We start from the raw sequence: 24,807 nt of genomic DNA, 5'->3' as shown, positions 1-24,807 counted from the left end.
TCTTGTTGCATCTTTGTGAGGTCATCATCAAGATAAATCGGGGGGCCTTCTAGCCCTCTCAAGATGACCCTCTTTCGGAGGAAAGAAGTTCGAGACTCCTCGGAGGCGAATTGGAGGATGAGAGCTCTCTTCTTTGGATCTTTGCCGGCTCTCCAAACTTTGGAGAAAGGGATCTCTTCTTCCTTGTATCCCACTTTCTTGCATAAGGCTTTCCCATCGCTCTGGGGTGTGGACCCTTCTTCTTCTTTGATGCCGGTCACTCGCACATTGAGACGGCGAGCTTGTCGCATCTTCTCCTCCTCGATGGTTGTGTGTACGATGAGTACCTCATCTTTTTGGGCTTCCTCTCTTGCTACCTTCTTGATATTCTTTTTGACCACTTCGACCCATCCTTCTTTGGTGGCTTCTAATTTGTCCTCAATGCTTGCGGTGAGGGCTTTGGTGATCTCTTCCTTGAGGGCTTCCTTAGCCTCCTCTTTAATCTCTCCTTCCTCGGGGGTGAGGGATGTGATGGAAGCATGAAGGAGGTCGATTTGTGCCTTCATCTCTTCTTGCTCTTTCCTCCATCTCTCCCTCTCCTTCTCGTTCTCCCGTGCCCTTCTCTCCTTCTCCTCTTTGAGGTTTTGGATTTCCGCTCTCATGTCCTCTTTTTCTTCGTTCCATAGCTTGATGAAGGTGGCTTTCTCCTCCCTCCATATCTCTCTCTCCATCCACCATTCTTTCATGTCCTTCTCTAATTGTGCAAGCCTCTTGTTCGTGAGCATGAAGGTTGTCTTCATTGTAGATTTCGGCGTCTTGATGATGGGGGAAGACATGGTTGTATTCGGAGCTACCCTCTCTTCATATTGTGAAGAAGAGGGGAGAAGGGGAGTACGTGTGTGTATGCGTGTATGTGTGTAGTGTGTGTGTGGGTATGTATCCGTGTGTGTGTGTGTGTGTGTGAGAGAGAGAGAGAGAGAGAGAGAGAGAGAGAGAGAGAGAGAGAGAGAGAGAGAGAGAGAGAGAGATGGCTGTGTGATCGGGAGCGAGGAGGGGCTGCGTGAGGGGGAGGCTGGAGGGGGGCAGTTCAGCAGCAGCAGCAGGTTGGTATAACAGCGGCAGCAACAGGCGGGTACTGGGGGTGCTGTGCAGGTGGGGTGGGCGCGCTAAGCAGCTGGGGTGACACAGCAGCGCGCTGTACAGCAGTAATGTGCCTGGAGCAGGAGGAGGGCGCTGGTGCAGCAGGTCCGCGTGCTGGTGCAGCACAGCAGCAGGTCCGCGAGAGATGCAGCACAGCAGCAGGTCCGCGAGAGATGCAGCACAGCAGCAGGTCCGCGCGCTGGTGCAGCACAGTAGCACAGCAGCAGGTCCGTGCGAGAGAGAGCAGCAGGTCCGCGAGAGAGAGAGAGAGAGAGAGAGAGAGAGAGAGAGAGAGAGAGAGAGAGAGAGAGAAATGAAATGAAATGTAATATTAATGTCTCCAAAAGGGCAAAATGACCTATGAGACCAAAAGGTTACATGTGGTGAATCTAATACCAGGTCTGGGTACAAAAAGTACAAAGAACTAAAAAGAAAATAGTGGGTAGCGGTGGGGTGAAAGTTGATACAAAGGGGGAATAGGAAATACAAAGGGTGAGCTGATACAATGGGGCTCTGTGACAGTCGAGGCATCATATACATATACATCAGTATCCGGGACGGCTCCTATGTCGCGCCAGTATGGTATGGATCCTCTGTCGCAATCTACGTCGATATCGAGAGGGCCCCCTCATCCGTGGGCGACGGGACCGCCCCAACTCTATGGCTCGATCAAGCAGTATGCAGAGAGAGAGAGAGAGAGAGAGAGAGAGAGAGAGAGAGAGAGAGAGATGGAATGAAATGAAATGTTATATTAACGTCTGCAAAAGGCCAAAGTGACCTATGAGACCAGAAAGGTACAATGTGGTGGATCTGATACATAGTCCGAGTAACAAAATAAAAAATACTATGGAATCCTAAGTTGTTAAATGTGAACTAAGCAGCTAGCTGGGATTGTGTAGGATATGACAGAGAGAGAGAGAGAGAGATGAAATGAAATGAAATGTTATTTTAACGTCTTCAAAAGGCCAAAATGACCTATGAGGCCAATCTGTTACAAACTGATGTGTTACAAAATGGTGAATCTAATACCATGTCTGGGTACAAAAGAAAGAACTAGAACAAAGATACTACTACTAGAATCCATCCTCATTTGCACTCTCGATATCGAGAGAGTATGGCTCAACTCCTCTGCTGTAGTCTCCGTCGATGCTGTGTAGCCCCTCTCCTCAATCGTGGCTGTCTGGATCTCCGTAGCTCCAGTGCTCGGTAGATGAGAGTGCCGGTAGTGGCCGAATGAGTGTGGGCCGAGCTCTGCAATGATGACTGCTCCTCTGGCTGTCCCATATCTAATGAAAAGAAATCTGTAATCTGTCTCTGGGACTGTCTCTCTCTATCTCTCCCCAATAAAGTGTCTGTATATCTGGGTAACTCTAGTAGATATAGTCCAAGACATCTCTGATCCTCATAACTCATGACCCTAGAGAAAGGACCGAAACCCTCTCTGAATAAGCAATGGAAACGGCCCCATATCTCATAGTACATCGTGCAATGACATGTAATGTAGCTCTGTCTCTGGCTCTAACTGGGATAAGTGGCATATCGTGCTGTCTGCTATGATCCCTCTAATTAGATCTACAGTTCTCAATCTCCAGCTGATGTGAGGATGTGCGTATCTGACCAATGGCACATCGCAAACCATGAGACATATGTGTGTCCATGTAGCTGGGTCGAATCACAAACCCATCTCCTGTGAGGTGGAGAAGATGCTCTCTATAGAAAGCCATCTTCGTGCCCAACTCCTGTGGCGGCTCTATCCATGTCCTCCTGGTATACAACTGGATCAGGTTTTGACGAATGAGTCTAGTAATCTCCACCCGTGTAAGAGACATCGAGGGTGCCTCAAGAGAGTACTGGAAAGGGGGCAGCCTGTCCATGGTGAAACCATGCGTTTGAAACCATGATGTCATCTGAGCATACCAGCATGAGGTGTCTCCCTGAAGAGCTAACTATCTGGAAGACTCAAGGGCCAGTCTAGCATATCTGTCTCTACTAGTATCCCACAAGCTGTGCACAAAGGAGACTGATTTGGTAAGCTCCTTAATCTCCACAGGAGGGGCAGCTAGCTTTGCTCGAATGATAGCGTGGGTACGGAGGCCTTGGCTTTGATCAGTTGAGAGATCATAGATACCAAGGGCCTCTCCATACGTCTCCAACCATCCTAGCCTACAGAAGGTCCCGATGTCTGCACCCCATAGAACATAGCTAAGACTACTAAGGTATCAAAGAGCCATAACTATGCCTGAGGTTCTTGGAACTGGACTTGCGAACACATCCTCTCCAAGCCTCCCAAGGCGGCAAAAACTCTAGTCAGTCTAGTCTCTGCTGTTGTCCTCAAAGAAAACCTCGGCCTAGTGAAGACAATCCCAAGGTAAGTGTATGCATCTGTATACTCTACAATCTCTTGACCATATGTGAAAGTCGGTAATGATTTCCTGATCCACTGTGGTGTGGTGTTAAACACCATAACCTTGGTTTTACCAAGGTTTACAGACAATCCACTATCCTCTGCAAATTTGTGTAATGCATCCAACTACCGCTGCATACCCTCTGGTGAGTCAGAGATCAACACAATATCATCAGCATATAACAACAATGGGATCCACGTCCCTGCCAGCTGGGCACCTCTATCACCCTCTCTGTCAATATAATCAGACACCTCATCAACATACATACCAAATAGAGTAGGAGACAATGGGCAACCCTGTTTCACCCCAATGGCGGAGTGAACTAAATCAGATATCCCCTCTAGAGTGCGTACATGTCCCATCACTGATCTGTATAGAGCCATAATCCCCCAAATCAACACTATGGGCACCCCCATCTCTTGCAGTCTGCGCATCAGTCGAGCTCTCGGTACCATGTCAAATGCTTTGTGGAAATCAACAAAGCTACAATAAATCCGTCTCCGATGTGACCTGCCCTCCTCAATGATGGCTCTGAGTGTCAGAATCTGATCAAGAGTGGAGAAACCCCTCCCGAAACCGGCCTGGCCCTTTGCTCGTACACCCTCACCCTCTGCCCAATTACTCAACTATTGCTCAAGAATGGATGCATACAACCGTGCCAATGTGTGCCCAACCATAATAGTGCGGTAATTCCTAGGCTCTATAGGATCACTTGCTTTGAAGATGGGCACAATAGTAGACAATCTCCAAGTCTTAGGTAACCCCTCACACATGGCACGATTGAACAACACTATAAGAACCTCTACCAACATATCTGTAGCATGTGTAAAGTGCTCTGCTACTAGACCATCATGAGCATATGCCCTGCTGGTCCTCATCTTGTCAATGGCTCTCTTTACCATCTCAATCGTAAAGAAGGTGCTAGTAGGTGGGCATGGCTCTGTAGGATCCAGAAGGGAGTCCTGTCTAGGAACGATATATAACGATGAGGCATACTGGCCCCACACATCAGGAGAAGTAATCATTGGGGGAGGGAAGTGCTCATGAAAGAATCGCTATGCCTCTCCTGAGTCTCTACTCAAGAACAACTGATACAAGTCTCGCTCCATATGGGCCAAGTAAGCTCGTTTCTTCCGTTGCACAAGGCGTCGGGAAGCAATCCAAGATGGTCTGTAAGTGATGACTCCTAAAAGAAGATCCCTCTGAAGCTGGGCTTTCATCTCTCTGCACTCCTCATCATACCAACTATTCTTGGGCATGCTCCCAGGATATCGGCTCCGACCCGGCTGAGTGTGTGGATATGCCTCTGATGCTGCACCATGCAGTGTCTCAGTCAGTAAAGTGGTGCACTCCTCCATTGAGAGGTCAAGACCAGCTGTGTATAGACGGCTATAGATCTCCTCTATATAAACTGCGTGAGTCTCTGGTGTAAATGTATAACGGGTATGTGACCTACCTCTTGATGTCTGGGCTGTACTATACTGAAATGAAACAGAAAATGTCAAAAGTGCATGATCCACTGCTACCTCCACTGGTCTGGCTCCCACTATGAAATCTTGAATACAAGGAATGAAGCTCGGCTATGCCATAATATAGTCCACTGTACTGACCCCGTGTCTATGTGGAAAGCATGTGAAACCGGCTTCTCCACGAAATCGCTATAAGCCATTAAGTATGGCTAACCCATGTGCAGTCGTCATCTCCGTGAGGTATCTCCCATGCTCCGTCTGCTCTCTATCATGTGAGCATCTGTCAAGCCCCACCTCACCTACATCCAACCCTCTAAGCATCTCATGTGAAGTGTCGTAGAAGATTGTCTCAGAGTTTCCCTAGAAAACTCCCATATATCATCATCTAGTATAGAGAAAGGCGGCTGTCCTCTGAATGCAGCATATACTGACGTACTGGGGGGGAAGTAACATATGACAATGTATAGAAATCGGCCTGTGTCAGCTCTCAGCCTCACCCACATGTATTGAGCATGATCATCTCTCCGTACAATATGTAGTAGTGGCTGTAACTCCTCCCTAAATTGCAATGCTACTCCTCCTGAACCTCTACTCCCATCCTCAGATTTTGCGATTGTCCTATGGGCTGTCTCCCATCTGTATCCCACCACATGTGGCATAAGCTGTCCTAGGGCCTGATGAGTCTTTGAGAAGAAAACAATGTCCCTCTCTCTGAAACTGTCCTCAAGGGCTCCAACGTCCAACCTCATAGATCTATTACAATTCCAAGTAGCCATCTTCAATGTGGTCCCATAGGTCTCACATTGTCATGTAGAGCGCCTCTCTACAATCACCACCCGACCATCTCTGTAAAAGGCCATCTTTCCTTTCTCCCTGGCCGCCGTAATCTCTGGCATTACCTCTCTCCTATGCGCAAGCTGAGAGAGAGAGAGAGATCATCACCGGACAAATACCTGTCTTCTTGAGAGTAGGCCTCTTTCTCAAGAATTCCTTCTTCTCTTCCAAGGAGGGGAAACGTAATATGAGAGCTCTCCCTTTCGAAGATTCTCCGGGCCATCACTCTTCTTGCCCACTCTCCATGCCTTTGTGTGTGAAGGCTTGTCCACCCACATCATGGATGTGAGGCTTGTGACCTCTTTTGCCACATTGTTTATGTCCTTGAGGCCGGTTACCCTCACATGTAGAGCCCGCATCCTCCTCCTTTGTTCCTCTTCGAGGGTCATGTTAATAAGAGTGGGTATACAAGGAGCTTCCTTACCTTTCTCTTTCTTGGCAACCTCAATCCATTTTTCGGCCTCCTCTACTTTCTTTTGTGTTGCGGAGATGACCGCCGCCCATAACTTCTTCTCCTCACCTTCCTTAATAACCCGTATTTCTTCTCTCATGGTATTCAATTCTTCCATCATGGATGGCTGAATTTCGTCTTCTTCGAGTTGCACCCTTTTTGCTTGTAGATTTCGGATGATGGAATCTTGGATGACCACTTTCTCCTCGAGCGAAGCGATCCTCCTACACATGCCATCTCTTTCTTCGGTCCATCTTTGAAGAATACTGCTCCTCTCTTGCCTCCACTCTTCAACTTCGTTTCTCCATTCTCTCATTTCCTTCTCTATTGCCGACATCCTTTTCTCTGTCCGCATGAAAGAGGCTGTGGGTGGCTGGCAAGGGATGCGTCTTCTTACACGTGGGGTAAGCCGTTGGCACTTCTTCGACGCTTGCCATGATTGAGAGAGAGAGAGAGAAGAAGAAGAAGAAGAGACTCTAAAACAACAAAAGAATGTAAGAAACCCTAAAAAACAGCAAGAAACGCTTGTGAAACCTTAAATAACAGCAAAACACAGATTTGAAACCCTAAAAAACAGTGGTGAAACCCTAAAAAACAGCAAGAAAAGGTGACAAAACCCTAAAACAGAGTGAAAAACAACAAAAAAACAGTTTCGAAACCCTAAAAACAGCAAAAAAATAGTGACGAAACCCTAAAAACAGTGAGAGACCCATGTGTGAGAGTGAGAAGAAGATGAAGAAGAAGAGAATTTTAACGTCGTAGGAAGCTATCCCAAGAGACCTCAAAGATCTATTTGACCCAACTCTATCGCTCGATCAAGCAGTATGCCTCTGCTACTGCTGCTGCTGCTATGCTGTGGGGGCTGCTCAAACTCCTATGTCTGTGACATACGTAATGTAGCTTTGTCTCGGGCTCTATCTGGCACACCTGACCAACTCGGACTCAACGGGTACTCTAAATGTGCCTGTCTCGATCTCTAGCTGATGTAAGGATGTGTGTATGTGACCAATAGCACATCATATTTGGTCTGATCACAAAACCATCCTCTGTAAGGTGGAGAAGATGCTCTCTATAGAAAGCCATCTTGGTACTCACTTTTATAGATGGTCGAGAGAGAGAGAGAAATGCAATTGAATGAAATGTTATATTAACGTCTTCAAAAGGCCAAAGTGACCTATGAGACTAGAAATTCACAATGTGGTGGATTTGATACAAAGTCAGAGTAACAAAATAACAACATAACAAAATAAAAGTACTATGGAATCCTAAGCTGCTTGAGAGAGAGAGAGAAATGAAATGAAATGTTATATTAACGTCTTCAAAAGGCCAAAATGACCTATGAGACCAGAAAGTTACAATTGGTGAATCTGATACCATGTCTGAGTACGGAAATTACCACGTTACAAAGTTACCAAGTTACAAAGAACTAACACTAAAACACTAAGGCACTAAGTAGAAATGGAATAAAAGGGGGGGGGGGGGGGGGATGAAATCTCTCATCGGTCGCTGTCAGATCTCATCGACTTCCTCCATGGTCAGAACTCTGGTTGGGCGTCTTGCATGTCGAGCTAGAGTGATCTGTATCTTCTGTTGCAACCTTCGTCGGTAGTGGGAGACCCCCCGAGGTCGTGGACGTGTGGATCTGCCAAGTTCAGTGGCTCTGTCAAGCAGTGTACCTCTAGTATGAGTAGGCTGTAATGACTGCTCCGTTTGCTCTCCTCTGTCTGGTGTAAAGAACTATGTGATTCGTCTCTGAGACTGTCTTTCCCCTGATGTCCTCAACAAGCTCTCCCTTAGTCTGCGCAGCTCTAGCAGGAACAATCCGAGACACTTCTGATCCTTGTATCTCATGACTCTAGAAAAAGGTCCGAACCCTTCTAACAAGCAATGGAAGCGTCCGCGTATCTCATAGTATGCCGGGCAGTGGCATGTGTAGTGCAGTTCTGTCTGTGGCTCTAAGTTACATAGGTGACATATCCTGGCTCTTGCCAGCACCCCTCGGAATCGGCCAGTCTCGATATGGAGCTGATGTGAGGATGTGCGTATCTGTCCAATAGCGCATCTTATTCCATGAGATAAGTGTGTATCCATGTATGGTGGCCTAGTCACAAATCCGTCCTCCGTGAGTTGGAGAAGATGCTCTCTGTAGAAGGCCATCTTCGTGCCCAACTCCTGTGTCGGTTGTATCCATGTGCTCCTGGTATTTAGTTGAATCAGATCCTGACGTATGAGCTTGGTGATCTCTGTCCGTGTGAGAGACAAGGAGGGTGCATCCAAGGAATATTGAAGCGGAGGTAATCTATCCATATTGAGACCATGCGACTGGAACCATGATGCCATCTTTCCATACCAACATGCTGTATCGCCTTGTAGAGCTAGTTGTCGAGATGACTCCAGGGCAAGCCGAGCGTATCTGTCTCTGGGGAGATCCCATAAACCGTGCATAAAGGACACCGATCTCGTCAGTGCCTCCACCACGAGAGGGGGGGGGGGGGGGGGGGGGGGGGGCGGGCGGCTAGCTCGGCTCGGATAATCTCATGTGGTACTGAGGCCTTAGCCCGAATCATCCGAGCGATCATAGAGACCAGAGGCCTCTCCATACATCGCCATCCATCTGTATTACCAGATCTCCCATGGTGGTCTAATGAGGGTCCCCATACTTGAACTCCATAGAGCATAGCTGGAGTCACTAGAGTGTCAAAGAGCCATAGCTTTGTTCGCGGTTCCTGAAACTGAACCTGCGAACACATCCTCTCCAGTCCTCCCAAAGCTGCATATGCTCTCGTCAGTCTAGTCTCTGATGTTCTCCTTAGTGAAAACACCGGTCCACTGAATACTACCCCAAGATAGGTATATGCATCTGCGTACTCCACAGTCTCTTGGCCATACATAAATGTGGGTGCCGACCTCCTGACCCACTGTGGTGTGGTGTTGAACACCATAACCTTGGTTTTTCCCAGATTGACCGACAATCCACTGTCACGAGCAAATGTATGCAGAGCATCCAAATGACGCTGCATCCCCTCTGGGGAGTCTGAAATCAGCACAATATCATCAGCATATAGTAACAGTGGAATCCATGTCCCTGCTAGCTGAGCCCCCCTGTCTCCCTGCCGCTCTACATAGTCTGAAAACTCATCCACATACATCCCAAAAAGAGTCGGGGATAGTGGGCATCCCTGCTTTACTCCGATAGTGGAGTGGACCATGTCAAACATTCCCTCAGTGGTGCGTACCCGTCCCATCACTGTCCTGTATAGAGCCAAAATACCCCATATCAGCTCTGTAGGCACCCCCATGTCCTGTAGTCTGTGTATAAGTCTGGCTCTCGGCACTGTGTCGAAAGCTTTGCGGAAATCCACAAAGCTACAATAGATTCTCTTGCCGTGGTGTCTACCCTCCTCAATAATAGCTCTGAGTGTCAGAATCTAGTCCAGAGTGGAGAAACCTCTCCTGAAACCTGCTTGCCTTGGTGCTCTTATTTCCTCTCGCTCTGCCCATCTACTCAGCTCCTGCTCAAGGACGGATGCATACAACCTAGCTAATGTGTGGCCAACCATGATGGTGTGATAATTTGCGGGAATCATGGGATCTCCTGACTTGAAAATAGGCACAATCGTAGACATACTCCAGGTCTTCGGGAAGCCTTCATACATGGCTCGATTAAACATCATAGCCAGGAGCTCTGCAAGCATATCCCTGGCATGGATGAAATGCTCTGCTACTAGACCATCATGATCATGCGCTCTCCTTGTCTTTATCCTGTCAATGGGTTTCCTTACCCTCTCCGCAGTAAAGAAAGAAACTGTCTCTAGACATGTCTCTAGTGGGTCCGGCAGAAGTGGTTGCCCTGATGCTGTGTAGAGAGATGTGGCATATTCCCCCCATGTCTCAGTGGAGGTGACCGCGGGTGGTGGTGAATGCTCGTGGAATAGCCTCCATGCTTCGCCTGAGTCTTGACTTATAAATAGCTGATATAGATCCCGCTCTAGCTGAGATAGATAGGCCCTTTTCTTTTGTCGCACTAGGCGGCGAAAGATAATCCGTGACTGTCGATGTGTGGTAATACCCGTGAGCACTTCCCTCTGTAGTTTGATCCTCGTCTCTTTGCATTCCTCATCATACCAACTGTTCTGGGGCATATTCCCAGATCGTCTCCGTGTGGGCTGGCTGTGGGGGTATGCCTCTGATGCTGCATCATGGAGCGTCTCTGTCAAAATCTGAGTGAGTTCATCTAGTGGCCGTTCCGGCTCCTGGGTGCATAGCTGCCTGTATATCTCATCCATATACACAGAATCCGTCTCCCTCATGAAGGTATACCGAGTGTGTATGGGGACCCCACCTAATGGAGCTGTGCTGAACTGTAAGGTCAGGGTGAAAGACACGATAGCATGATCAACTGCTATTCCAATTGGCCTAGTGCCCACCATGAAATCCTGAAAGAATGGGATGAGACCTGGCTGGGCCATAACATAATCCACTGTGCTCGCACCATGTCGGTGTGGAAAGCAAGTAAAGCCTTCAGCTGTCGAAAATCTTTGTAGGCCATTCAATGGCCAATCTGTGTGCGGTTCCCATATCTATCAAGTATCTACCATACTCAGTGTATTCCTCATCTTGTGATAGTCTGGATAGACCCATCTCTGTGACGTCCAGCTCCTTGAGCATCTCTTCGGAAGTATCATAGAATATTGTTTGGTGGTGGGCAGTCCTAGCATTGAAATCCCCTAGTATAATAATGTCCCCATCCTTGGAGAACTCCCATATGTCATTATCCAAAATAGCAAAGGGGGATTGTCCTCTAGGTGATGCATATACCGACGTACTAGGAGGGAAGTAACAAATAGCAATGTAGAGGTATCTACCCGTCTCTGCCCCGAGTCTCACCCACATGTACCTAGCCTGTTCATCCTTGCGTGCTATATATATCATTGGTTGCAGTTCCTCCCTGAATAGAACTGCCACTCCCCCTGAGCCCCGTCCTCGATGCTCCTATCTGGTCTCTTGTCTGCAGGCTGTCTCCCATCTATATCCGCTCACCTGTGGCATGGATTGTCCCGGTGCTTGATGCGTCTCAAAGTAGAAAATGATGTCTCTCCCCATAAAGCTATCCTCAAAGGCCCCTACATCAAGACGGAGTGACCCGTTACAATTCCAGGTTGCCATCTTTAGTGTGGTCCCATAGGTCTCACACCGTCATGCAGGGCGTCGCTCCAATATCACCACCTTTCCATCCCTATAAAAGGCAATCTTCCCCTTTTCCCTTGCGGCTCTTATTTCCGGCATTACTTCTTGCATATGAGCAATCTCCGAGAGGGTGAGGTCATCTCCAAGAAAGATGCCCGTCTTCTTTAGAGTCGCTCTCTTCTTCAAGAAATATTTCTTCGCTTCCATGGAGGGGAAGCGGAGAATGAGTGCCCTTTCCTTCGAGGTTTCTCCCACTTTTCTTAGTGCCCACTCTCCAAGCCCTTGTATGCGTCTGCTCGTTGACCCCCACCAAGGTCATGAGTTCTTTCACCTCTTTGTCTACATTATCTTGGTCTCTGAGGCCACATACCCTTACGTGTAAGGCCCGCACACGTCTCCTTTGCTCCTCTTCGAGTGTCAGGTTGATGATGGTTGGTGTGGGGGTGGGAGTTATTTCCTTGCCTTTCCCTTTCTTGACAATCTCGATCCATTTTTCGGCCTTTTCTGCTTTCTGCTGGGTCTTTGTGATGACATCTACCCACGAGGTTGTCATTTCTTTTTGTTGCTCCCCACCTTATTTGATAGCCCGTACTTGTTCCTTGATCGTGTTAAGCTCTTCAATGACAGAGGGTTGAAGTTCTCCCTCTTTGAGGACATTCTGCGATCGCACCTCTGCAAGCTCTTTCTTGAGTAGTGTGATTTCCTCATCTTGGGCCTTCACGCGATCTTTGAGTGTACGTATCGTGATTTCTTGTGCTGCCACACGTGCATCGAGGCCGTTAATAGTACCTAAGAGGTGGCGGTTGATCTTGCAAATGGACTCGCTCAGTTCTTCTTTGCATTTTTGGATGGCATCCTCGACCGGGTCATCCTTGCTATTCAGCTTTCTCATGGTTGAGAGGCTGCGTGCACCCACAGTGCCGCGATAGACGAATGGGGGGGGAAGGGGGGGGAAGGGGGGGAAAGGGGGCGCGCGATATACTGAAGAGGGAGGAGGAGGGGGCGCCGCGATAGACAGATGGGGGGGGGGGGGGGGGCAATAGACTATAGAGGGAGGAGGAGGGGGCGCCGCGATAGACAGAAGGGGGGGGAAGGGTGGGTGGGGGGCGATAGATGGGGGGAGGGGGAATAGCTGAAAAACTTAAAAATTTAAGTTAAGTCAAATTAAATGGGGGGGGGGGGGGGGGGGGGGGGGGGGGTTAAAACTAACATTAAATTAAATTAAGGGGGGGGGGGGGCGTGCGATAGACTAAGGAGGGGGGGGCCGCGATAGGCAGAGGAGGGGGGGGCGCGCGCGATAGGGGGGGGGGGGGGGGGGGGGGGGGGGGGGGCGACAGAGTGGGAGCGGGGCGGGCAGCGCGAGAGAGAGAGGGAGCGAGGGAGCAGTAGGGGGGAAGCGCGAGGGGCAGGGGCGGGCAGGGGGTGCGGGAGCACGAGGGGGGAAGCGCGAGAGAGAGAGAGAGAGAGAGAGAGAGAGAGAGAGAGAGAGAGAGAGAGAGAGAGAGAGAGAGAGAAACGAAACGAAATGAAATGTTATATTAACGTCTTCAAAAGGCCAAAATAACCTATGAGACCAATCTGTTACAAAATAGTGAATCTAATACCATGTCTGGGTACAAAAGAAAGAACTAGAACAAAGATACTACTACTAGAACCTCATCTGCACTCTGGATGTCGAGAGAGTATGGCTCGAATCCTCTGTTGTAAACTCCGTTGATGCTGTGTAGCCCCTCTACTCAATCATGGCCGTCTGGATCTCCGTAGCTCCAGTGCTCGGTCGATGAGAGTGGTGGTAGTGGTCGAATGAGTGTGGGCCGAGCTCTGCAGTGATGGCTGCTGCTCTGGCTGTCCCATATTTAGTGAAAAGAAATCTGTAATCTGTCTCTAGGATTGTCTCTCTGTATCTCTCCCTAGCAAAGTGTCTTTATACCTGTGTAACTCAGGTAGATATAGCCATAGACATCGCCGATCCTCATAATTCATGACCCTAGTGAAATGACCGAAACCCTCTCTGAATAAGCACTGGAAACGGCCCCGTATCTCATAGTACACTGCACAATGACATATGTAAGGTAGCTCTGTCTGTGGCTCTAGCTGGCATAAGCGGCATATCCTGCTGTTTGCTGGTATGCCTCTGAACCTACTAGTCTCAATCTCCAAGTGATGTGAGGATGTGCGTATCTGACCAATGACACACCGCAAACCATGAGACATATGTGTCTCCATGTAGCTTGCTAGAATCACAAACCCATCTCCTGGGAGGTGGAGAAGATGCTCTTTATAGAAAGCCATCTTTGTGCCGAACTCTTGTGGCGGGTTTATCCATGTCCTGGTATCCAACTAGATCAGGTCGTGACGAATGAGTCTAGTAATCTCCACCCATGTAAGAGACATCGAGGGTGCATGAAGAGAGTACTGGAAAAGGGGCAGCCTGTCCATACTGAAGCCAGGTGTCTGGAACCAAGATGTTATCTGTGCATACCGGCATGAAGTGCCCCCTTGAAGAGCTAACTGTCTGCAAGGCTCAAGGGCCAGTCTAGCATATTTGTCTCTAGTAGTATCGCACAAGCTGTGCACAAAGGAGGGGTAAGCGCGTCAATTTCCATACGAGGGGTAGCTAGCTTTGCTCAAATGATAGCGTGGGGTATGGAGGCCTTGGCTTTGATCAGTCGAGAGATCATAGATACCAAGGGCCTCTCCATACTTCTCCAACCATCCTGGCCTACAATAGGTCCCCATATAGCTGAGGCTACTAAAGTATCAAAGAGCCATATCTTTGTCTGAGGTTGCCAGAACTGAATGTGCGAGCACATCCTCTCCAAGCCTTCCAAGGCAGAAAAAGCTCTAGTCAGTCTAGTCTCTGCTGCTCTCCCCACAAAGTAAACCTCGGCCCAGTGAAGACAACCACAAGGTAAGTGTATGCATCTATATACTCTCCTGATCCACTGTGGTGTGGTGTTAAACACCATAACCCTGGTTTTACCGAGGTTTGCAGACAATCCACTATCCTCTGCAAAACCATGTAATGCACCCAACGGTCTTTGCATACCCTCTGGTGAGTCAGAGATCAACACAATAACATCAGCATATAACAACAATGGGATCCACGGTTTTGCTAGCTGTGCACCTCTATCACCCTCTCTGTCAATGTGATCAGACACCTTATCAACATACATACGAAATAGAGTAGGAGACAATGGGCAACCCTGTTTCACCCCTATGGTGGAGTGGACTAAATCAGATATCCCCTCCGAGGTGCGTACATGTCCCATCACTGATCTGTATAGATACATAATCTACCAAATCAACACTATGGGCACCCCCATCTCCTGGAGTTTGCGCATCAATCGAGCTCTCGGTACCATGTGAAATGCTTTGCGGAAATCCACAAAGCTACAATAAATTCGTCTCCCATGTGACCTGCCCTCCTCAATGATGACTCTCAGTGTGAGAATATGATCAAGAGCGGAGAAACCCCTCCTTAAAACGGGCGTGGCCCTTTGCCCGTACGACCTCACCATCTGCTCATCTACTCAACCGCTACTCAAGAATGGATGCATACAACTGTGCCAATGTGTGCCCAACCAAAATAGTGCAGTAATTCCGAGAGAGAGAGAAATGAAATGAAATGAAATGTTATATTAACGTCTTCAAAAGGCCAAAATGACCTATGAGACCAATCAGTTACAAAATAGTGAATCTAATACCATGTCTGGGTACAAAAGAACTAGAAAAGAACTAGAAGTGGAACAAAATACTACTACTACTACTACAATCTAAAACTACGTGGGTGTAGCAGCTGATACAATAGGTACCCGGTAAACTGGATGTAACAGTGTGTGAAACAAAGATGGAAGAAATGGTGAGGATCCATCCTCATCTGCACTCTGGATGTCGAGAGAGTATGGCTCGAATCTTCTGTTGTAGTCTCCGTCGATGCTGTGTAGCTCCTCTCCTCAGTCGCGGTCGTTTGTATCTCTGTAGCTCCAATGCTCGGTCGATGAGAGTGCCAGTAGTGGTCGAATGAGTGTGGGACGAGCTCTGCAGTGGTGGCTGCTCCTCTGGCTGTCCCATATCTAGTGAAAAGAAATCTGTAATGTGTCTCTGGGACTGCCTCTCTCTAGCTCTCCCCAGTAAAGTGTCTCTATACCTGTGTAACTCAAGTAGATATAGTCCAAGACATCTCTGATCCTCATAACTCATGACCCTAGATAGAGGACCAAAACCCTCTCTGAATAAGCAGTGGAAACGCCCCCGTATCTCATAGAACATTGTGCAATGACATATGTAGTGCAACTCTGTCTCTGGCTCTCTCTGGCATAATCGGCATATCCTGCTGTCTGCTGGTATCCCTCTGAATCTACCGGTCTCAATCTCGAGCTGATGTGAGGATGTGCGTATCTGACCAATGGCACAACGCAAACCATGAGACATATGTGTGTCCATGTAGCTGGGTCGAATCACAAACCCATCTCCTGTGAGGTGGAGAAGATGCTCTCTATAGAAAGCCATCTTTGTGCTCAACTCCTGAGGCGGCTCTATCCATGTCCTGCTGGTGTCGAGCTGGATCAGGTCCTGACGAATGAGTCTAGTGATCTCCACCAGTGTAAGAGACAGCGAGGGTGCCTGAAGAGAATACTGGAAAGGGGGCAACCTGTCCATGGTGAAGCCATGCGTCTGAAACCATGAAGTCATCTGTGCATACCAGCATGAAGTGTCCCCCTGTAGAGCTAACTGTCTGGAAGACTCAAGGGCCAATCTAGCATATCTGTCTCTAGTAGTATCCCATAGGCTGTGCACAAAGGACATTGATCTGGTAAGCGCCTCAATCTCCATGGGGGGGGCAGCTAGCTCTGCTCGAATGATCGCGTGAGGTACGGAGTCCTTGGCTCTAATCAATCGGGAGATCATAGATACCAAGGGCCTCTCCATACCTCTCCAACCATCCTGGCCTACAGAAGGTCCCCATACCTGTACCCCATACATCATAGCTGAGGCTACTAAAGTATCAAAGAGCCATAACTTTGTGCGAGGTTCCTGGAACTGAACCTGCGAACACATCCTCTCCAAGCCTCCCAAGGCCGCATAAGCTCTGGTCAGTCTAGTCTTTGCTGCTCTCCCCAAAGAAAACCTCGGCCCAGTGAAGACTATCCCAAGGTAAGTGTATGCATCTGTATACTCCACAATCTCTTGACCATACGTGAAGGTCGGTGCCGATCTCCTGATCCACTGCGGTGTGGTGTTAAACACCATGACCTTGGTTTTACCAAGGTTTACAGACAATCCACTATCCTCTGCAAAACTGTGTAATGCATCCAACTGTCGCTGCATACCCTCTGGTGAGTCAGAGATCAAGACAATATCATCAGCATATAACAACAATGGGATCCACGTCCCTGCCAGCTGGGCACCTCTATCACCCTCTCTGTCAATGTAATCAGACACCTCATCAACATACATACCAAATAGAGTAGGAGACAATGGGCAACCCTGTTTCACCCCGATAGTGGAGAGAGAGAGAGAGAGAGAGAGAGAGAGAGAGAGAGAGAGAGAGAGAGAGAGAGAGAGAGAGAGAGAGAGAGAGAGATTTGATTTGATTTGATTTGATATTTACGTCCTCGGGGGGCCAAAATGACCCATGGGACCCTCGAAACCTGTAAGCAAACTCCCCTTGCGGGGGTGTGTCGTGTGTAGCACCGCACCCTTTGCCTTTTCCATGAGTAGTGTGTGATGTTCTAGAATACTAGCTAGGTATATGCGTAGAGCTGTAGGCGAGAGAGAGAGAGAGAGAGAGAGAGAGAGAGAGAGAGAGAGAGAGAGAGAGAGAGAGAGAGAGAGAGAGAGAGAGAGAGAGAGAGAGAGAGAGAGAGAGAGAGAGAGAGAGAGGGATGAGATGAAATGAAATGTTATATTAACGTCTTCAAAAGGCCAAAGTGACCTATGAGACCAGACAGTTACAATGTGGTGGATCCGATACAAAGTCTTGAGTAACAAGATGACAAAATGACAAAATTACAGAAATGACAAAATGACAAAATGAAGTACTATGGAATCCTGAACTGCTAGGTGTGAACTAAGCAGCTAAAGAGCTAGCCGGGATAGCTAGATCGCAAGAGATCCAGCATCGGTCGCTGGCGGATCTCATCAATCTCCTCGATGATCAGTAGTCTGACCGGGCGTCGTGCATGTCGAGCCAAAGTGATCCGAATCCTCTGATGCAGCCTCCGTCGATGCTGTGTAGTCCTCCGCAGTCGTGGGCGTTTGGATCTCCCCAGCTCAGTCGCTCGGTTGATCAGTATGCCTCTGGTGTAAAGCGACGAGCTCTGGTGTGGTAGGTAGTAACTCCTCCGGGTGTCCAGTGGCAGCTCTAAAGATGTTTGTGATCTGTCTCTGAGACTGGCTAGTCTTTCCTCTCATCAAGATCTCTCTGTGTCTGCGCAGCTCGAGCAAAAACAAACCCAGGCATCTCTGATCCTCGTACCGCATGACTCTAGATAATGGTCCAAAGCCCTCTCTGAACAAGCAATGGAAGTGGCCTCGTATCTCGTTGTAGACGGGGCAGTGGCATGTGTGGTGCAACTCTGTCTCAAGTACTCCGCTGTATCTCCCAGTCTCGATCTGCAGCTAGTGTGAGGATGTGCGTATCTGACCAATAGCACATTGTATCCCATGAGACAAGTGGGTGTCCATGTATCTGGGCCTCGTCACAAAACCATCCTCCGTAACCTGGAAGCGATGCTCTCTGTAGGAAGCCATCTTCGTGCCCAGCTCCTGTGCTGGCTGTATCCATGCCCTCTTGGTGTCTAGCTTAGTGCAGTCTTGGCGAATGAGCCTGGTGATCTCGGATTGTGTAAGAGTCAGAGAGGGCGCATCCAGTGAGTACTGGAAGGGAGGCAATCTGTGTATGCTGAACCCATGCGCCTAAAACCATGATGCCATCTCCCCATACCAGCATGCTGTATCTCCATGCACATGCTTTATCTCCCTGCATGGCTAACTGTCGAAAAGACTCAAGTGCAAGGCGTGCATATCTGTCTCTAGGAAGTTCCCACATGTGGTGTATGAAGGAGGGAGATGTGGTGAGCGCCTCAACCACTAGTGGGGGGGCAGCTAGCTTTGCTCGTACAATAGCACGTGGTACTGAAGCCTTGGCTCTAATGAGCCGCGAGATCATAGAGACTAGAGGCTTCTCCATGTCCCCCCATCCATCACTGCGGCCTGTCCTCCCGTGATGATCTAGTGAAGGTCCCCAAATCTCAGCTCCATAAAGCAATGCAGAAGCCACCAAAGTGTCAAAGAGCCAGAGCTTCGTCCGAGGCTCCTGAAAGTGACCCTGTGAACACATCCTTTCCAATCTACCCAATGCTGCATGGGCTCTGGTCAATCTAGTCTCTGCTGCCCTCCTCAATGAAAATGCTGGCCCACTAAAAGCCACTCCTAGGTAAGTGTAAGCATCTCTAAACTCCACCTTCTCCTGGCCGTATGTGAATGCTGGCGCTGACCTCCTGATCCACTGTGGGGTGGTATTAAATACCATGACCTTGGTTTTACCAAGGTTGACGGACAAACCACTTTTCTGGGCAAACCTATGCAGAGCATCCAAGTGACGTTGCATCCCCTCCGGAGAGTCCGAGATCAACACAATATTATCAGCATATAACAATAGTGGAATCCATGTCCCTGCCAGCTGTGCACCTCTATCACCATCTCTCTCAATGTAGTCAGAAACCTCATCCACATACATACCAAATAGAGTAGGAGAGAGCGGGCAGCCCTGCTTCACCCCAATAGTGGAGTAAACCGGTGTGGATAGACCTTCTGGGGTGCGTACATGCCCTACTACTGACCTGTATAATGCCATGACCCCCCAAATGAGCTCTGTAGGTACTCCCATCTGCTGTAATCGCGCATCAATCTAGCTCTGGGCACTGTGTCAAATGCTTTGCGGGAATCCACAAAGCTACAATAGATCCGTCTCCCACGCGATCTACCCTCCTCAATGATGGCTCTGAGTGTCAAGATATTGTCAAGTGTAGAAAAACCCCTCTTGAAACTTGCCTGCCCGGCTGCGCATATCCCCTCCCTCTCTGCCCATCTACTCAGCTACTGCTCAAGAATAGATGCGTACAACCATGCCAATCTGTGTCCAATCATGATAGTGCGATAATTCCGAGGCTCCATAGGGTCTCCCGACTTGAAGATAGGTACAATGGCTCCAAGTATCAGGCAAGCCCTTACACCACGCACGGTTAAACATAACTGCTAGAAGCTTTGCTAGTAAATCTCTGGCATGCGTGAAATGCTCAGCCACTTAGCCATCATGATCATATGCTCTCCCATTCCTCATCCTATCAATGGCTTTCCTCAGCATCTCAACGGTGAAAAAAGTACATGTGTGTGGGCATGGATCGGGGGGTTCGGGAAGGGGGGGCTGCTCAGTTACTGTGTATAGAGATGATGCATACTGGCCCCAGGCCTGTGTAGAAGCGATGGCGGGGGGGGGGGGGGGGTGTGCTCATGAAAGAGCCGCCATGCCTCATGTGAGTCGTGACTCAAGAATAGCTGGTATAGATCCTGCTCTAGGCGAGCCAAAAATGTCCTCTTCTTCCGCCGCACTTGGCGTCGGAAGTCAATCTGTGACTGTCTGTGAGTGATGTCCCCCAAAAGCACCTTCCTCTGAAGTTGAGAGAGAGAGAGAGAGAGAGAGAGAGAGAGAGAGAGAGATGGATGAAATGAAATGTTATATTAACGTCTTCAAAAGGCCAAAGTGACCTGTGAGACCAGAAAGTTACAATGTGGTGGATCTGATACAAAGTCAAAGTAACAAGATGACAAAATGACAGAATGACAAAATGCCAAAATAAAATACTATGGAATCCTAAACTGCTAGGTGTGGACTAAGCAACTAAACAGCTAGCTGGGATAGCTAGATCACAAGAGATCCAACATCGGTCGCTGGCGGATCTCATCAATCTCCTCCATGGTTAGTAGTCTGACCGGGTGTCGTGCATGTCGAGCCAAAGTGACCCGAATCCTCTGATGCAGCCTCCGTCGATGCTGTGTAGTCCTCCGCAGTCGTGGGCGTCTAGATCTCCCCAACTCAGTCGCTTGGTCGATCCGTATGCCTCTAGTGTAAAGCGACGAGCTCTGCTGTGGTAGTAACTACTCCGGGTGTCCAGTGGTAGCTCTAAAGAAGTCTGTGATCTGTGTCTGAGACTGGCTAGCCTCTTCTCTCATCAGGCTCTCTCTGTGTCTGCGCAGCTCGAGCAAAAACAAACCAAGGCAACTCTGATCCTCATACCGCATGATTCTAGAGAATGGTTCAAAGCCCTCTCTGAACAAGCAATGGAAGCGGCCTCGTATCTCGTAGTAGACGGTGCAGTGGCATGTGTAGTGCAACTCTGTCTCAGGCTTGATGTCACACAGGGGGCATGTCCTGGCCTCTGCTGGTACTCCGTTGTATCTCCCAGTCTCTATCCGCAGCTGGTGCGAAGATATGCGTATTTGGCCAATAGCATATTGTATCCCATGAGACAAGTGGGTGTCCATGTATCTCGACCTCGTCACAAAACTATCCTCCGTAAGCTGGAGGAGATGCTCTCTGTAGAAAGCCATCTTCGTGCCCAACTCTTGTGCTGGCTGTATCCATGTCCTCTTGGTGTCCAGCTGAGTCAAGTCCTCGCGAATGAGCCTGGTGATCTCGGACTGTGTAAGAGTCAGAGTGGGCGCGTCCAGTGAGTACTGGAAGGGAGGCAATCTGTCTATGCTGAACCCATGCGCCTGAAACCATGATGCCATCTCCCCATACCAGCATGCTGTATGTCCCTGCATGGCTAACTATGGAGGACTCAAGTGCAAGGTGTGTATATCTGTCTCTGCGAAGTTCCCACATGCGGTGAATGAAGGAGACAGATCTGGTGAGCGCCTCAATCACCAATGGGGGGGCAGCTAGCTTTGCTCGTACAATAGCACGTGGTACTGAAGCCTTGGCTCTAATGAGCCGCGAGATCATAGAGACCAGAGGCTTCTCCATGTCCACCCATCCATCACTGCGGCCCCTTTGCTTCAACAAGGTACAATTCTGTAGCTCTGCTCTGCCTCTCCACGCGGTAGAATGTTAGAGAGAAAGAGCCCAACACACTTAATTAGAGGCCCTTGGCCCATCAAAAGCATCTCACCTGAAAAGCAGCTGATCTAAAAGCTACTAGTTCAAAACGCAAGCGCCCATGGGGCTGTACGTATAAGTTGCCACGTCAACATGCATCTGGGCAAATCGTGGATCTATCCGTACAGTCAGGCATGTCATCACGCTTAACACAATTTGTCTTTGTGTGTGTGCTCTAGTTTATTTTAGGTTGAAGCCCCTCGACCATTGTCCTTTAGGCCCCTCATCCGGCTTCAATAAGTTGGTCTTTTTCTCTTCTGCTTCTAGGTTTTAGGCCCCTCGTCCCGGATCTAATGGTTGGCTAGGGTTAAGATCAGGGATTTCTAACCCCCCTTTGTCTTCAGTGGTTGAAATGCCTGCAATCTGTGACACTACTTCACCCTAAGGAATGATCACAAGCCACAATCATTTTTGTGAACTATTTATTTACAGCCTGCTACAAGCATAGGGATGAGCTCAAGCTAAGTGGCCTGAAATTTATTAAGCTAAGGTATGAGAGGGAATGGGCAAAGAATAAGAGGATGTAATACCTGGGTTGCTTCAGCGGTTTGACCCCAAATCTTGTTGACAGTGGGTGCGGGATCACATTGGACCGTGTTACAGTGCTTTCAAAGTTTGTTTAAATATTGGTGCTGGCAACTGGACCACAGCCCCCCTTACTGCACATGATAGGGCCAATTGCCTAGGAAGGGTCTCCACAGTCTGTATACATAATGTAGTGTAGGCTTGGCACAAACCATCTAGGCTGTCTAGAAACTTGAGTTGATCTTCTGAGTGCAACAAGTCTGCACCTTGAACTGGCTGTCTAACCTACCCTTCAGCATACTTGATAAATCGCCAGTACTGTACATTATTGAGCTCTCGGTTGGTGCACAACATTGACCAGCCCTGTAGTATGGGAGTGACAATGGCAGCTCGTAACACTTTTTTGTTGGCAGAGTTTGGTTGTGTTAGAGAGTTCGGTACGGTCAGCTCTTTAAGAAATGATGATAAGATCCATCATGGTGGATAGCAACAGAACTAATTTTTGCCGGGCAAAAGAATGTCTCTTCTTCCATAAGTCTTGTGTGTTTATAGACAAGATATTGCCGAGTGCTTTTCTTTTCTACAAACTTAGTGCATGTACATGGGTCAGTCAAAGCAGTCTTCTTTTGATGACAGTATTAATTAGTGAATTGGTGTTTCTGTAAGTATTAATTTGGGGGGTTGAATGCATTAGCAACGAGTTCAAGCGATTTTTCAGTTGATGTAATAATGGTTCTTACAAACTTGTAAAACTTAAAAGGTTCTAGAGAGTTCAAATATTAACTCCTAAGTTTCTCGATGCTTGTTAAATTTCTAAGGTGACTGTTCTATGATTAATAGGCCTAGAAGATACTTCTCTTTGCATGGTGGCGATGAAGAGGAGGATGCCGAGGAAGAAACTGATGAAGTTGTACCTGATGGAGTGCCAGAGGTAGAGTTGGCTCGGATTAAACTGGAAGAAGCTGAAAGGGCACTCAAATTATTGTCAGCAGATCTCAAAGCTGTCAATCAAGGGTTTTCAGCTTTTAAAGATGAACACGACGAGGAAATGAAGGAGAGAGGACCATGGATGATGCATTGCGAAAAGCAAACTCTGGTAAGGAACATGCCCTTCCTAACTAGGTAGTATGTAAAGTTGTAAACTAGTATTATATTCCTCCCTCATCGATATGTATTGTCCTTGGGCTATTGCCAGCATGAGCAATGCATGTATGTGGGCTAGTCTTGCCATTAGAGTTGTGGTGCCAATTTTGTTGTACTACGTTTAGAGACCAAAAGTAATCTTGAGATAAGCTCTTGCTGGTTATCGAGGCTGCACCTCCAGGTCAAATCTGATTTGAATCTCTGAGGAGCACTCCCACATTATTGTTTCCAATCTTCTTGTCCTCCTGATAGACAGGAGAAGGGGAGCAATCTGCTGCTCGGAAGACAAGTCCAACCCAAGAAGACAAGTCCAACCCAACCTGACACCCCAAGTACCGAAAAGCAGTCCCTGGGGGAATCCACCTGAAACCCTTTCCTGGCATCCAATCTGGCACAGGAGCCTACCAACCGAGAAAGCCATTGTCTTTCTCCAGTTGATCAGTGTGCCCGATGCACAACAGAAGGTCTCCAAATCCTGCTCACATCTGTGAAGGTTGGCCTCCTGGCCATCTAAGTACAAGGCTGAGTCGTCGGCAAACTCAGCGTCCAGTAGCTCATCTCCCCGAATAGGGAGTGCTAAGCCTCGTAGACCAACTTGCTGTGACACTAAAAACCTGCTCATCGCCTCCGCATAGAATAGAAAGAGGAAGGGGGCAAGAGGACAGCCCTGTCTGACCAAGCGTGTAAGCATGAAGCAATCACCTCTACCTCCTGCCAAAAGTACCTTACTATGAGCCTGTCTATACAAGGCTGACACCCCTCTGATCCAAGCATCTGAGAAGCCCGTCCTACGTAGAGTGCCCTCTAGAAAGTCCCAATCAACTCTGTCGTATGCCTTCTCAAAATCCAGAAGAAGAATCACGAGGTCCTCACCACGGAGCCGTGCCAGGACAGCAGCCTCCCAAAAAGTAAAGATGTTGTCAAAGATACTGCGTTCCTTGACAAAACCTGTCTAGGTCCCATGTATAAGGCTCTCTAGAAGTGGCTGAATCCTCAAACTTAGAGCCTTGGTAAGAATTTTGTAGGCTGAGTTGAGGATGGTGATGGGGCGCCACTATCGAATCTCATCCAAGGAGCCACCCTCCTTGGGAATAAGGTAGATCAGGCCCTCGCTTATGCTGTCAGGCATCACTCCTGTGTGCAAAATGTACTGAAAAGCACTACAGAGATCTGGGCCAAGCAGGTCCCAGTACTCCAAGAAAAAACTGGGAGTCAATCCATCCTCACCTGGACAGCTACCACGGGGGAGGGCCCTAAGAGCCGTGTGCAGCTCCTCAAGCTGAAGTGGCAGCTCTAGCCTCTGACGCATCTCCTCAGTCACAAGATATGGCATCTGTGCCCAAACCTGCTCCCTGCATGCATCCTGACGCTCTGACTGGGGCTCGGCAGACAGTAACTCACGGTAGAAGTCGGTAGCAACTGCATGCATATCCTCGGGCTCAGAAGCAACTTACACGTCGGGCCTCCTCAACTGACTGACCTTGGCATGCGAGTGCCGAGGTCCCACTG

General features: G+C 48.6%; 1 protein-coding gene across 5 annotated transcripts in view; it reads left to right on the top strand.

The window, feature by feature from the left end:
- The window catches only part of LOC147446658 (protein SABRE-like), a 268,711-nt gene that overhangs the window by 155,369 nt on the left and 88,535 nt on the right, over window positions 1–24,807 (top strand). For all 5 annotated transcript variants that reach the window (XM_086525848.1, XM_086525849.1, XM_086525851.1 and 2 more), the window contains one exon: window positions 22,996–23,251. In XM_086525848.1, coding sequence (XP_086381974.1) covers window positions 22,996–23,251 — 256 coding nt within the window. The remainder of the gene's footprint in view (window positions 1–22,995; window positions 23,252–24,807) is intronic.

This window comes from Adiantum capillus-veneris, chromosome 12 (assembly GCF_014529385.1).
Source record: "Adiantum capillus-veneris isolate H3 chromosome 12, ASM1452938v2, whole genome shotgun sequence".
Taxonomy (NCBI): domain Eukaryota; kingdom Viridiplantae; phylum Streptophyta; class Polypodiopsida; order Polypodiales; family Pteridaceae; genus Adiantum; species Adiantum capillus-veneris.
This window is presented reverse-complemented; position numbering and strand designations above follow the sequence as displayed.